This window comes from Oenanthe melanoleuca, chromosome 1, assembly GCF_029582105.1.
Source record: "Oenanthe melanoleuca isolate GR-GAL-2019-014 chromosome 1, OMel1.0, whole genome shotgun sequence".
Taxonomy (NCBI): domain Eukaryota; kingdom Metazoa; phylum Chordata; class Aves; order Passeriformes; family Muscicapidae; genus Oenanthe; species Oenanthe melanoleuca.
Genome location: NC_079333.1, coordinates 84,454,271 through 84,467,727, shown reverse-complemented (window position 1 = coordinate 84,467,727; position 13,457 = coordinate 84,454,271). Strand labels below are relative to the sequence as shown.

Below are 13,457 nucleotides of genomic sequence, written 5' to 3'. Positions count from 1 at the left end.
TTTTCTCTATCACTGATGAGGCTCAAACCTTCTTCTGGTAAGATCACAGAAAATAATCAACAACAGATTGAGCAACTGCTGATCCTATTGCACTGTGGCAGCAGTATATTAAAATTACTGATTCAGAGTTTTATACTCTGAAGATCTCTTTCTGGAGAGATCTAAACAATTAACAATCAAATTAAACCATGCACCCTTCACTAGAATGCCAAACCACTGTTGATGCTGAATGCCCCAAAGATGCATTCAAAAGTCCTAAGTGACAGTGATTTATACTTTTGGGGGGTTTTGCTGAATGCAAAAGCAGCCAATTCTATTTGGATATGAGACATTTTAAGCACAGGAGAAGTCCTTTAACCTGGAAATTAAGCAAGGAAATGAACACTGAAAGAACTCTGCAGAGCTGATGGTCAGTGCACTAATTCACATTCTTCAAATGCACATCAGATCAGTGGTTTCCCCTTATTGGTGTGTCTCTGATGTCATGGATATTTCCAAACCAACTTTTTGAGTTAAACACAGTGCCTTGTAAAATATTTGTGAAAATATTTTACAATTAAATCTACCTGTTAGTAAAAGCTGAGTTATAAACCAATTTTGGTCTTTAAAAATTACTAGATTGTTGTGAATGATTTAGTGAGAATGTTTAAAACAGTCGAGTCATCAGTTAGTTTTGATGAATATTGGATAGTGGATAACACAAAAAGCACTGTGCCTTCAGATTGCTTTTCTACGTCTGCTGGCTTTGTCAGTTTTTATTGCAGAAATAGAAAAGGTCAAAGAACATACCTGAATATGAGGAATCCTGTATTTACAGTGTGGTTTGTGAGGCTGCTCTGAATTGTTGTCTACCTGTATAGACAAAAAAAACTTAGTGGTTAATGCAAATTAAATAAGTTAAACACATTTCTATGTAATTAAGTAAATACTCATCAATGTTATTGCTGAGGCCAAGAGATTTGTAAACTGAGCTGACATTGTTCTATTCATCTGTAGAAAGAAAAGTACCATACTCATCTAGCTGTCTTGTACTTGGAGGCAATACTTCAGCTAAAATCTGTGACCACAGATAATTGTACAGAAACAACTGAACTGGTGTTGAAACTTCGCAGTCTGCTTCAGAAATCTGATCTTTACAGAATTCGCTTTATTTTAGGTAGGTTGCATGTTGTCTGTTATAAATGCTGTATGTGATTTCCAGCTGGACACAAATAATAGTCCTTACAAAGACAGAAAACTAAAAGATCTAAGGTTGAGAAATCTATTTGCCAAGGATTTGTTTATTACCCATAACCCTGGAACTCACTTTGGGGTTCATGTTAAATAAAAATATGAGCACCTTTTTAAGTGAAAAGAGCAACATACGTGTTACTGTTGGTATAAGGCAAACAATAGTTGATCTAAATATTATATTTTCCTTTATCAATGCTTATAATGGTTAATTTTTAGTGTTTCATCCACTGGAATGCAAACATACAATGCAATTAAGCAAGCCAAGTGTTTAAATCTTCTCTGGTTTGGAGGATTATGGCTGAAGAATGATGGAATAGTGGATGAAAAGGAAGTGACTTTTTGAAATTGAATGGGAAGAAAATCCGGTGTATGTGGAAATAAAAATGGCTGAGTAGCAACTAAAATAATTTACCACTGTTTTTTGTTGTGTTGTTTTTCCAGGCAGCAAAATGTTATATGATGGATAATGTACAAGTAGAACACTGTCATTGAAACTCTTGTTCTTTTTAATCTTTTAGTCAATTTTTAAACAAATTTTTCAAGGCAAGAGTTACAGAACAGATTATTCTCTTGAAATCCATGTACTCCAAAATAAAGGATTTCTCACATGACTAGTCTTACATTACATGAAAGTGAGATTAGTTCAAGGTAGCGTCTTCCTCCTTGATAACCAAAACATTTTGGTGAGAAAAACATTGTATTTCCATGCATTTTACATAGGTCTATGCCAAATCTTTGTCACCTTTACAGTAATTAGATTATTTTCTACTTTATTTTGAAACGCCAGATGAACTTGCCATTTTACCTGCCTATTGCTGACACTTTAGCTTTCAACTGGATTAAGGGTTTGTAGTGTCCTTTTCTTAAAGGGAAGGACTATTTGATTTTTATTGTCTTTTATGAAGATTATTCTGTGACCTACAATATTGGGAGAACCAGCAGTTTAAAATATTGCTGCTTCATCTTACAGTTTATTACACATGGTAGGAGTATCTGCTAGAATTAAAAGGTGTCAGTGACAGTGGTTTATCACCTATTATTAATTTCTTTGTCTCATATTTTGTGGTGCTCTTTTTGTTAGAGGTGTGTTTCCATACATCTGAGCATTCCTGTACTTACAAGCGTCTACCTTCTCTCTAGTTGCCATGACTGGGAGAGGGAGCAGTTGTCTCCTCCACTGAGCAGATATCACCTTGTTTCTCATTTAACAGACAAAATCCAGGGCACAGACCTTCATATGGAAAGTGCAATTTTATATGGGAAGCTAGAAGAGCATGAGAAGGCTTTGCATATCCTTGTCCATGAGTTGAAGGACTTCCATGCTGCTGAGGATTACTGTGTGTGGAACTCTGAGAGCAGAGACGTGCAGTACAGGCGGAGGCTTTTCCATCTGCTGCTGTCAGTGTATTTGACTGCAGGCACTTCGGATTGCGCGCTCGTCATGGCTGCTGTGGATCTCTTGAATAACCACCCTGCGGAATTTGATGCAGGTCTAGTTCTGCAGGTGGTGCCTGACAGCTGGTCAGTGCAGCTCCTCTCCCCATTCCTGGCTGGAGCAGTGAGACAAAGCATTCACACAAGAAGAATGACTCAGGTGGCACTTGGCTTAGCACAAGCTGAAAACTTAATCTACAAGCACGAGAAGGTAGGTTACTGGGGTGTTTTTAAATAAAAGCACTTCAAAGCTTTGCAGTCGAGTCCTTTGATATACAGTAATCAAAGAAGTTTTCATGTCTTTGGCATTTATTGGGGTTTGTTTTTTTTTTTTTTTGCCATGACAGCTAGATTCAAAATTAATTGTATGTTTTTTTCTGTAAAACAAAGGGAAAGTAGGGACCTTGAAGTAGGAATAACCTTAGTGAGCTCTGGGCTGAATATGAAGAGAATCTGGGATTTACAGATTAACAAAGTTCTTGCAGAAGCTTTAACAAGTGTGAGTTAGCGTTCCTTTTACTAGCAGGGAGTGTCAGTATTTCCAATTCAATTTTTTTTACAGTGTCAGCTGTAAAAATTTGTTAAAAAACCTATCCAGCACTTAGTATTAATAGAAGCTTGTTAGTAGATTTTGTTAATGGTAAATTCAGTTGTGAAGCTTTCTTCTATTCCTAGGTAGGACAGTGTTGCTTAGAGTTCACAGCAGATTCTTTAAATTGTTTTTGTTTTATTCATTTGGTACAGTTGCAATTATGCTCCATCATTTCCCTTCCTTTCTGGTTAGATTCACATTTGGAATTTTTCCCCCTCTCTTTAGGTTAAACAGAAAGGAGCCCCGATTCTTCTTTCAGACAAAAAGGTGTGTCAGGTGTGCCAAAATCCTTTCTGCGAGCCTGTGTTTGTAAGATTCCCAAATGGGAGCATGGCCCACACGCACTGTGCTGCAAACAGACATCTCAATTCCAATGTGACTCATCACTCTCCCAGCTCCAGCAATCAGACTTGAAATATTCCCACAGTTCCCATGAAAAGTGGGCTGGAAAGGAAAAAGTGCAGCTACTTTAAGTATAAATCAAGATGGACAGCTAGTTTGTGGGTTAATGGGAAGACTTCCAGTAAATATGAAATACTGCTACTTATCTTTTTGATTTCTAATGAATGTAGATAGAAAATTCACTACCAGACATGGAGAGGTGCAAATATGGGCTCTTCTGTGAATAGGAGTAAACACTTAAGAGAAAAGGAGCCTTTTCATCACAGTGAGGACGAATGTTACAGAGTGAAGGCAAACAGTTGTTTTAAGAATTGTCACTTTGCACTGACTGTGGTGTTGATGAATTTGTGGAGGGGAAGATGGCATCTATTGGAGTTGGAATTCTTGAAGAGTGATGGGACAAGATTGGCATTGTGCAGCTTACTATGAAGACAGATGTGCATCGATTTTAGTGCTTGCTGCAGCATGTCTTCTTTTGGGCTGGATTATCTTCCCCAGGATCACATTATCAACTTCAGTTGTTTTGCTCTACAAAATGTTGGCTTTTGATGCACTTTTTAGTACCTCCCTTCGATCCACTTGCTATATGGAATTTAAATGTAAGCACTGCTCTGTTAGGTTTATGGTCCTGCAGTTACTGTAATGTACTGAGTGGAAACCTATAGCCTCAATCACACAGGTGAGCTTGGAAGAAAAAAAATTGTCTGGTCAGACTGTAGTCACTTTTTTATGGGGGAAGAGGCCCTGACTTTAATACTGATTTATTTATTAATATGCAAATATGCTGTACATACAGTTGAATAAATTGATCTTATCTAGCATTTCTTTGGAGGATTAAGATGTAGCTGATGCATAAGTGTACAGATTATGTGCTAAGTGTTTGCTATAACATAACTTAGGCAGGTTGGAGCTCCACAAAAATAGGTTTTAGTGCTTATGGATGACTTTGTGCAATCAAAACCACAGAGAGAAGTTATAAAATGATAAGAAATCTACAAAAGTGCACTACAGGGGTACTGGGTTTTTTATATTCTACTAAATATTCTGTAAACTAAAATTTTTCAAATAACACAAACCCCTTACTTAACTGCCCTCATATGTATTCACATTGCTATTTAGCTATTTTAAAGCAGTTGATTTAAAAGATGCAGCTTCCCCCAAGAGAGGTTAAAATGACAACATTAAATAAAAGTTAAGTATTGCAAAGTGGAAGCATTTCTTTTAATTCTTTAAAGCTCTAATAAACAACAGGCTTACTGACCAGCATGCAGAAGGGATGCATGGAGTCCAGGTCCTGGACCCACACAGACACCCCAGAATCACACCATGCCTCAGAGTGTTGTCCAGGTGCAGCCTTCTTGTACAGAAAGGCTGGCTAAGGAAGCTGCTTTCTGCATACAGTGCTGCCTCCAAAAGGGGCAGCAAGACCTCACCAGGGGAAAAGGATATCCATCACTTTCTCACAGAAACATGCAATGATTTGGGGTGAAAGGGACCTTAAAGATCATCTATTCCAAACCACCTGCCACAAGCAGGGGAACCTTCCACTAAACCAAGTTCTTTAAAGCCTCATCCAGCCGGGCCTTGAACACTTCCAAGAGGTGCTCCAGCCCTGTGATCATCACTGAGGCCTTATTCCCAACTCGTTCCAACAGTTCAACATCTTTCTTGTACTGTAGGTCCCAGGCTGTACTTAAGGTGTGGAGTACTTTGAATCTTTCTCATTCCTGATTTTGAATATGGAAAGTATAACTGTTGTGTTGAATCTTCTTTATTTTCGAAAGCCCAAGTAAAGAATTTTGTAGTGCTTTGTACTAAGTAATGTAAGCCACATTTAGTGAGAGGCACTTCAAAGGAAGTCAAGTGTGGGCATTTCTGACTCAGTTCTGGCATAAGTGACTCTGCTGTGGCACTGGTATGAGCAGATTATCTTGTAGTCATGGGTTTTGAACACTGTGTATACAACTGGCAGTAATGGTATAGAAAAATTTGTAGTCCCCTGTCCTCAAAATACTTGCTGGTAAGAGTGGAAGTGATTTTTGTAAAGACCCTATAAACCTTTTGTGTACACTAGCATGCATTTCTTAAAAAATACTTTTTTTCCTGCTAGCATCCTAACTATGGTTTTGTTTCTGTTTAGTAAGGAAGTACTAAAACAAGGACCCCCTCATGATTTAGAGTGATTTTAGCCACTTAGTAGTGATGAACTACTGCTGCAATGGAATAAAGATCATATCATTCCAGACCTCAGGAAAGTTCTTCCTCACTATTGCATGAAAAAGTATGTCTATAAAAGATTAAACAATTCTTTATTAATAGTCAATATCTTTTTGCAGGTATGTACTATGGCTAAAATGCAGCAACACCATACAGAACAATTCAGAAATCAGAATAATGCAAGCCAGATTTTTGCAATCCAGTGTGGTTAATATTTAAGTTGGGGGCCATTAGTTCTTTTAAGCCCAGTCCCCCAAAATGTGGACTGGAAAAATTGATGTTGCATTCATATGTTGTTACCTGTTGCTTTGTTAAGTTTTATACTAGAACTCATTTGAATGACTTAACATGGAAATCCCACAGTAACTAAAGGAAAAAGCAAAGAAAGCCAATGTGAGGCTGAGGCAGAGCAAGAGCTCAGCAGGGAGATGGCAGGTGGATGATGTTCTTCCTGTGTGTGCCCAGCACATGAGCAACTGGGATAATGCCCAAGCAGAGGAGATGTCAGCCCACGTCAGAGTCTTGTGTGGTGTTCTGTGCTTTGTCACCAGGAAATTGGTGAAAGGTCTGCATTCAAATTTCCTTAGGTGGGACAAGTGAGCACCCCCTGGTAAGAGAGCTTCACTCTGGAGAACCTGAGTTCATTCCTTCTTTTGTTTTGGCACTGTGAGTTTGCTGATATCTTGATTTATGCACCTGAAGTCCTGGGTCAGCATTGCTACTGTGGTAAGTTATGGCTGCAGCAGCATGGAGGGAGTGAACAGGGAAGGAACCAGATTTGGGTATTAATTGCTGACTGCATGTGTGAAGAAGAGGAAGAAAGGAGGAATATTTATCTGACCATTCTTCTAGTTTGGAAATTAAATGCTTTCTGGGAGTTAAAGCTCAATGTGATCTTTTTATCTCCAGTTAGGGAATATGGTGTCTAAGACCTGCCCTTGAAGAGTGGAGATTCTGCCAAAATATTTATCCTTAATTTAGCTGTTGCTAAATTATTTGAAATTCATCTCTCTCACTTTTTCCAATGAGCCTCTTCCAACTTTGTATGTGTGAGAACCAAAGCAGTAGTGCAAATATTTTTTTAATGTGACCCTGTGTCTGTGATTCAGAACATAATAAATGAGATTAGTCTCTTACACTGATGTCTCTGCAGGTATCAAGACACATTTGTCTAACCTGTGACCTCCAGTTAGTGGAATACTGCAGCTTTGACTTTTAGCCATCCACTGCTACAGATGTGATGATACATACAAAAAGCACTTGTTAAACTTTATTCTACACTTTCATATCTCCACACTTTTTCACATAAAAATTATTGTGATGTGTATATGTCTTCATATGCAGTTTTTCCCTCTTTAAGTAAAAGGAAGAATAATAAAAAAATTGTTCAGAATCTGGCACTCTGCTCAAAATAAGATTCATGGCTGTATATTCATGAGAAAGAATTCAGTTGCATCTTCATTTCTTTTGTTTAAATGGATAAGTTGTGACATTGAGATCAGTATTCTTGTAATATTGTCAAAGCCAGGGGAAAATAAGCACTTGGGGTTTGTTACACAGAACACACCACAGATAGCTGTGAACTGATTTGTTCAGGCAGCCCATACTGAGATGGCTCAGGTGTGCACAGGAGTCCAGGTTACAATGAGAACTTCTCTCTTTGCTCCCCTTGCTCCCAGTCTCCAGAAACTTTCCAGCCTTTGTTACCTGATTGATATCACTCTTCTAGCACTTAACTGACATGGGTACAAATCTCAAGAGGTCTGGGGGGACTCCTGAGCAGATCTGTCTTCAGTAAAATGTCACTTTATTGCTCAGCCACATGAAGCCCTACTAATGTGAGCTGTGGAAAAGTGGTGGTAGGGACAGAGTATGTGTGTGTTTTCTGGGAGCTTTATTACATGTTTAAACACACAAGCATTATCCTGACTGCTGAGTCTTTATAACAACATCTGTTCTTTGCAGGACTCCTGTCCTGAACGACATTAAAAATATTTTGTTTTACACTGTTCTATCAAGAAGTAATTTTTTATTTTATTACTTTTCTGGTTTGATGCAGTCTCTATTCAGCATGGCTCTAAGTGCTTTATTAACATCCTGCTGTTCATAACAGGCAACAACTAATACATTTTCATTGTGAGCTCTCTTCCTATTGCCTGTATTTGCTAATTAATTTTTCTCTTGCTGTACAACACTTTGGGGCTTATGCCTTGTGAACACTGGTAATTAAATGTGCTGCTACTTTTTAAGGGAAAAGAAGAAAAGTTAATAACATTCTGTAATGTATGATTGATTTCAAAATTGAAGTTCCCCTGCAGTAAATTTGTTCAGATGGAAGTTTGTACTGTTAAGGCTTTTGGACTTAGTGGTTATATTGGTGAACATACACAGCAGTATGTGGAATGTACAAATGTATAAATATGTTGATTTTTAATAAAATAAAATCTTTTAATTACATTTGTCACAGATTTATAGATACATAAACCCTGGAATGGGAATGTCCAAGTGAAGGGAAAAGATTATGTACTGATAAATAGAGGATTCATCAGGGGGACTGACAGAGGGGTCAGATCCCTGACGTGGAAGTGAGGCTGGTGCTTACATACTCTGCAGAAGGCAGTGGTGTTGGTGTTCCTCATCTTCCTCCTCACTGCTCAGGACTAATTCAGGGCCAAAGGAGCAGCTGCTCCCCAGCTGCAGCAAGAGGGGCCAGAGCCACCCCAGTGGCACTGTAGGATAAGGAAACACCAGGAAAGGAGGGTGCAAGGGCTGGTAAAGAGTCTGTGGTAAGCCAAGGAAACTGGTGTGATCTCCAAGGGGACTGAGAGAGGAATGCAAAGGAGAAGTGCAGCAGAGGAGTGTTTGGGGCATGCAGGTGTGACCTCGTGCAGCAGCTCTCCAGCCCAGCTGTGCCAGGCAGTGCAGGCTCTGCCAGTGCTCAGGACAGGTTGTGTGCTCAGCTTAACTGGGCATCCATCAGGGCAAAAAGCCAACACAGAGCTTCTGGGAAGGGCTCTTGTTTAGAAGTTCAGGTCTGTGATCACTTGACAAGGATTCTACAGCCCCACAGGTAAGGTTTGTTCCTCTGGCTGAAGTGAAGGCTGTGGGAGCATTGGTGGGTGCTCAGGATGCCATTAACAGAGGGTGCTTGGGATGCAAGTGTTGAGTGCAGCATGATGCTGGAAGGAATGAAAACTAACACAACAAGCATGACTTAGCTCAGACAGCAGGAAATACACCCTGGAAAGCCCTGGTTTGCATTTCCCCATCCATCCATCGATCCATCCATCCATCCATCCATCCATCCATCCATGGAAAGGTAACACAGAAAGCATTAAGCCCCAAACCCAGTTGTGACTCCAGCACAGTGGGATTTCAGCTAGTTTTGCCTCTAGACACTGGTTAGAAAATGGTCCATGCTAATCATCCAGATTGCAGCTCCTTCCAAGACAAATAATCAATAGAGTATAGGCTGAGTTGAGGCAGAAATGAGTCCCAAAGGTGCAGCAACTGTAGCTGCAGGACAGCATAGGGTCAGAGAGGCCAGGGCTGCCAGAGGAAAGCTGATGGCTGAGCACATGGCAGGTTTTCAGTAGATAACAAGGCTGATTGCAGTGCCTAAAAATCCAATAGCAGTCATGAACATCATTACCAATGCCTATAATTGCCAATAACCCCCTGAAGGTATTGTCCTGTAACTACCTTGTCAATATGGTATTTGCATTGAGTGGGGCCTGACCATCCCAATGCTGGTTAAATCCTAGAAAAATCTAGGCTGGTTGGGTTCTTGGGAGATGATGTTGTCCAAGCCCAACTTAATGCTGGGTCATCCTGTGTCAGGTTACTTGTCTTGTTTTAAACCAGTGTTGGCAAGCTTGAAACCAGATTGGCAATGGTTCAAGTGTCTTCTTGGCATGTTTTACCAGAGGCATGTATTGTTTAAACGACCACAATACTTTATTAAAGGAAGGTACAAGGCTAAAAGGTACATATGTCTTGAATAAATAGTTTAGTTTGTTTTGTGGTGTGGGTTCTTTTGTCAGTTTGGTTTTTTGGGGGAGAGTATTTGTTTGTTTGCTTGCTTGTTTTTGTTTGTTTTTGTTTCTCCAAATATTACAGTAAGACTAAATAAGCAGGGGATTTCTAAAACTTAGCTACTTACTGGTGACAGCTTCAAGATTATTCACTTTGTGCCTGGAGAAGTTATAATCAAATAAAAGGCAAGTTCTTTATATCTGTTTGAAAGTCACAGACAGCATGCAAAGATGTTTCAATCCCTTTAGTCCCTCTAACATACAAGGTTACTCTGCAGTGTCATGCCAGAAAGCTCCCAGAGTGTGACAGAAGTAGGGGTTTTTCTACTTGAATCACAAGCAGCTGAAGATGGGGAGGGAGGAGTACAGGATGGATTTGTATCTGCTTTTTTAAAAGATGTCATTCACTGGGGATTTGTATTTGCAAAGCAAAAGAAGGTTTTCATTTCTGTCCTTTTTTGATCCATCTTTAGGTTTTTACTTGTCATATCTCATTTCAAAGCATCTCTGTGGCCCTTTGTGACACGCTGATTTGTCAAGCAGAAGTTTTAGTGTTCCTGCTTCAAAACCCTCCTGAAATCTCTTGTTCTGGATAGCAGCCACTCAGTACATCCCCTCCAGATACTCCAGTCAGTGTGTCAGGAGTACTTCTCATGGCTGCTCATTCTGTAGTGTGAATGGCCATAAAACTGTGCTGGTGTCATGGTTTAACCCCAACCAGCAGCTCTGAGTAAGCCCTGCTCATTAATAAAAATAAATCTCCATGTTATCAACCCTGTGTTCAGCATAAATCCAAAACACAGCCCCATGCCAGCCACTGTGAAAAAAATCAACTCTATCCCATCCAAAACCAGCACAGATGGTCAAAACTAAAAACTGCAAAGCCAAGAAATCTCAGTCCCAGAGGAGGGAGGAGCCTCTTGTTAAGCTGCTGTTAATTATCAATGCCTCAATACCCAAAGCTTTTGGTTTTCCCATCTGTCTGATATCAAATCACAGGAGTCTGTAGTGTTTCATACCAATAATCACTTGTGCTGATAACTTTCCTCCCTGTGGAAGGGAAAAGGGGAAGATTTTCTTGATTGAAGCCATGCCATTACAAGATTTAAAGGCAGCCAAAAAGAAGACCTGACAGGGCCTATTTTCAAAGCAAGTGCCCTTAAAAGCACCAGGTGGGCTCTGGATGCAAAAGCCAGGCCTCATGAAACAATGAGCAAGAACTAGAATAACCTAGAATTCTTAAATGGAAAAAGCTCAGGAGTTGAGTAGGCAAAAAGTTTTAGAGGTTTGCAAGCAAATTCCCCATCTTGTGTCTTGTCAAGTCAGGTTTTGACTTCTGTCAAAGCAGAACAAACTTCAATGACTTTTAAATTGCAGAGCTCCCTCCATGCAGCCCCTTCTCACTGCCTTGGGAATGAGCCACACTCTTCCAGTACTCAGGGGCTGCCAGCCTGCTCTGTCCCCAGGCTGCTCTGTCCCCAGCCTGCTCTGTCCCCAGGCTGCTCTGTCCCAGATTGCTCTGTCCCCAGGCTGCTCTGTATCCAGACTGCTCTGTCCCAGACTGCTCTATCCCCAGGCTGCTCTGTCCCCAGACTGCTCTGTATCCAGACTGCTCTGTCCCCAGCCTGCTCTGTCCCCAGACTGCTCTGTCCCCAGATTGCTCTGTCCCCAGCCTGCTCTGTCCCCAGACTGCTCTGTCCCCAGATTGCTCTGTCCCAGACTGCTCTGTCCCCAGGCTGCTCTGTCCCAGGCTGCTCTGTCCCCAGACTGCTCTGTCCCCAGATTGCTCTGTCCCAGACTGCTCTGTCCCCAGGCTGCTCTGTCCCAGCCTGCTCTGTCCCCAGACTGCTCTGTCCCCAGATTGCTCTGTCCCAGACTGCTCTGTCCCCAGATTGCTCTGTCCCAGGCTGCTCTGTCCCCAGGCTGCTCTGTCCCAGGCTGCTCTGTCCCAGCCTGCTCTGTCCCCAGATTGCTCTGTCCCCAGGCTGCTCTGTCCCCAGACTGCTCTGTCCCCAGATTGCTCTGTCCCAGGCTGCTCTGTCCCCAGGCTGCTCTGTCCCAGGCTGCTCTGTCCCAGCCTGCTCTGTCCCCAGATTGCTCTGTCCCCAGGCTGCTCTGCCCCCAGACTGCTCTGCCCCCAGACTGCTCTGTCCCCAGGCTGCTCTGTCCCCAGGCTGCTCTGTCCCCAGGCTCTGTCCCCAGGCTGCTCTGTCCCAGACTGCTCTGTCCCAGGCTGCTCTGTCCCAGACTGCTCTGTCCCCAGACTGCTCTGCCCCAGGCTCTGTGTGTCCCTGGCCACCTTCTCTTACTTGGCCACACCTTGTTCTTCCATGTCCTCCTGGCTGCAGAGCTGTGTGGCTTTTGGGGCAGTGCAGGCTTGGCCCCACCTGGAGCACTCCCTCTGCCTGGATTTGACAACTTTTCCCCTCCAGTCTTGTATCAACTTCATAAAATTTGATATTAGGTTTTAGTAAAATGCTAGAAGGTAAACCTGAGGTAAAACTAAACTGTCTTTATTAAGCAATGTTGCATTAAATAAAAGCAAAGCTGTGCTCTAACACAACAATCCATGGTATCTTGGTAGAAATATCTTTTTGTGTTAAAATGTTTTTATACATCCACTACTTTAAGGAAGTCTCTATGGTGAAACATTGTCTTCAATGATTTTACTAAGGAATCAGTATCTTATACATTGACTTACTGTTTTAATACCAAAAAGAGTCTGAAGGCATTTGTAAGCAGTCCTGTCACCTCCTGTCCAGCTCTGCAGAGGTTGAGGAAGCCAAGGGGACAGCCCTGCTGCCTGAGGACTTGCATCACACAATAAATAGCAAGTATCAGTGGTGGGGGTAAGCTGGCAGAAGTGGAGGAAAAGATGAGCCCAATCCATATTTATTCATCATGTTTTATCTAGATACTTGAGTGCTGCATAACCCAGCACCTAAGTGCAGTGTGCTACCTGCAGCATCAGGTCAGACCCCTGCCAGAAAACTCATACAATGCCCTGTTCAGGTAGCCTCAGCAATGAAAACCATAAAAAATCTAGCAGCTTTGATGTGCTTATTTTATGCATCATCAAAACTACCTGTTGTAGTTTTACTCAGCTGTCCTCCTGCTGTCACAGCACTGGGAATGCTCTGATACACAAAGTTTTTTGCTGTTCTTTGTAATATTTAAGGGGAAGAAAACTGTACCCAAGGTAGAAAATTACCTAATTTCTCCTTGAATACTGTCATGCCTTACCTGTGAAATGATAGTGGTGGTTCTAAAACTCTCATGGGTTGTACTTTCCAGTAGGTGAAATAACCACAATGCAAGGAAAGCAGGCAGCACCAGCACAAGTGGAGTCCTCACCAGAGTAACCAGTCCTTGCCAGTATAACCAGTCCTCTCCAGCAGAACTTTGCTCCCTGTAGCTGTGGGATGTTGTGGGGGCAGAAGCAGCTCCAGCACTGTGGTGAGCACAAAAGTTCAGAGGCAAATGTGCCACAGGCTCAGCTGTGCAGCAAAACCTGCTGGTTCCAAGGTGTCCTTTACTCATCCTTT

General features: G+C 41.6%; 1 protein-coding gene across 2 annotated transcripts in view; it reads left to right on the top strand.

Moving 5' to 3' along the window:
• Window positions 1-13,457, top strand: part of TGFBRAP1 (transforming growth factor beta receptor associated protein 1) — a 95,540-nt gene that overhangs the window by 27,474 nt on the left and 54,609 nt on the right. The window contains exons 10-12 of one of the 2 annotated variants that reach the window (XR_008839695.1): window positions 997-1,156; window positions 2,445-2,878; window positions 3,485-4,946. Coding sequence is in view for 1 of the 2 variants with exons in the window: in XM_056482760.1 (XP_056338735.1) it covers window positions 997-1,156; window positions 2,445-2,878; window positions 3,485-3,673 (783 nt within the window). In the remaining variant the exon portion in view is untranslated. Of the gene's footprint in view, window positions 1-996; window positions 1,157-2,444; window positions 2,879-3,484; window positions 8,336-13,457 lie in introns of those variants that run through there. The other variant, XM_056482760.1, reaches the window with a different exon arrangement.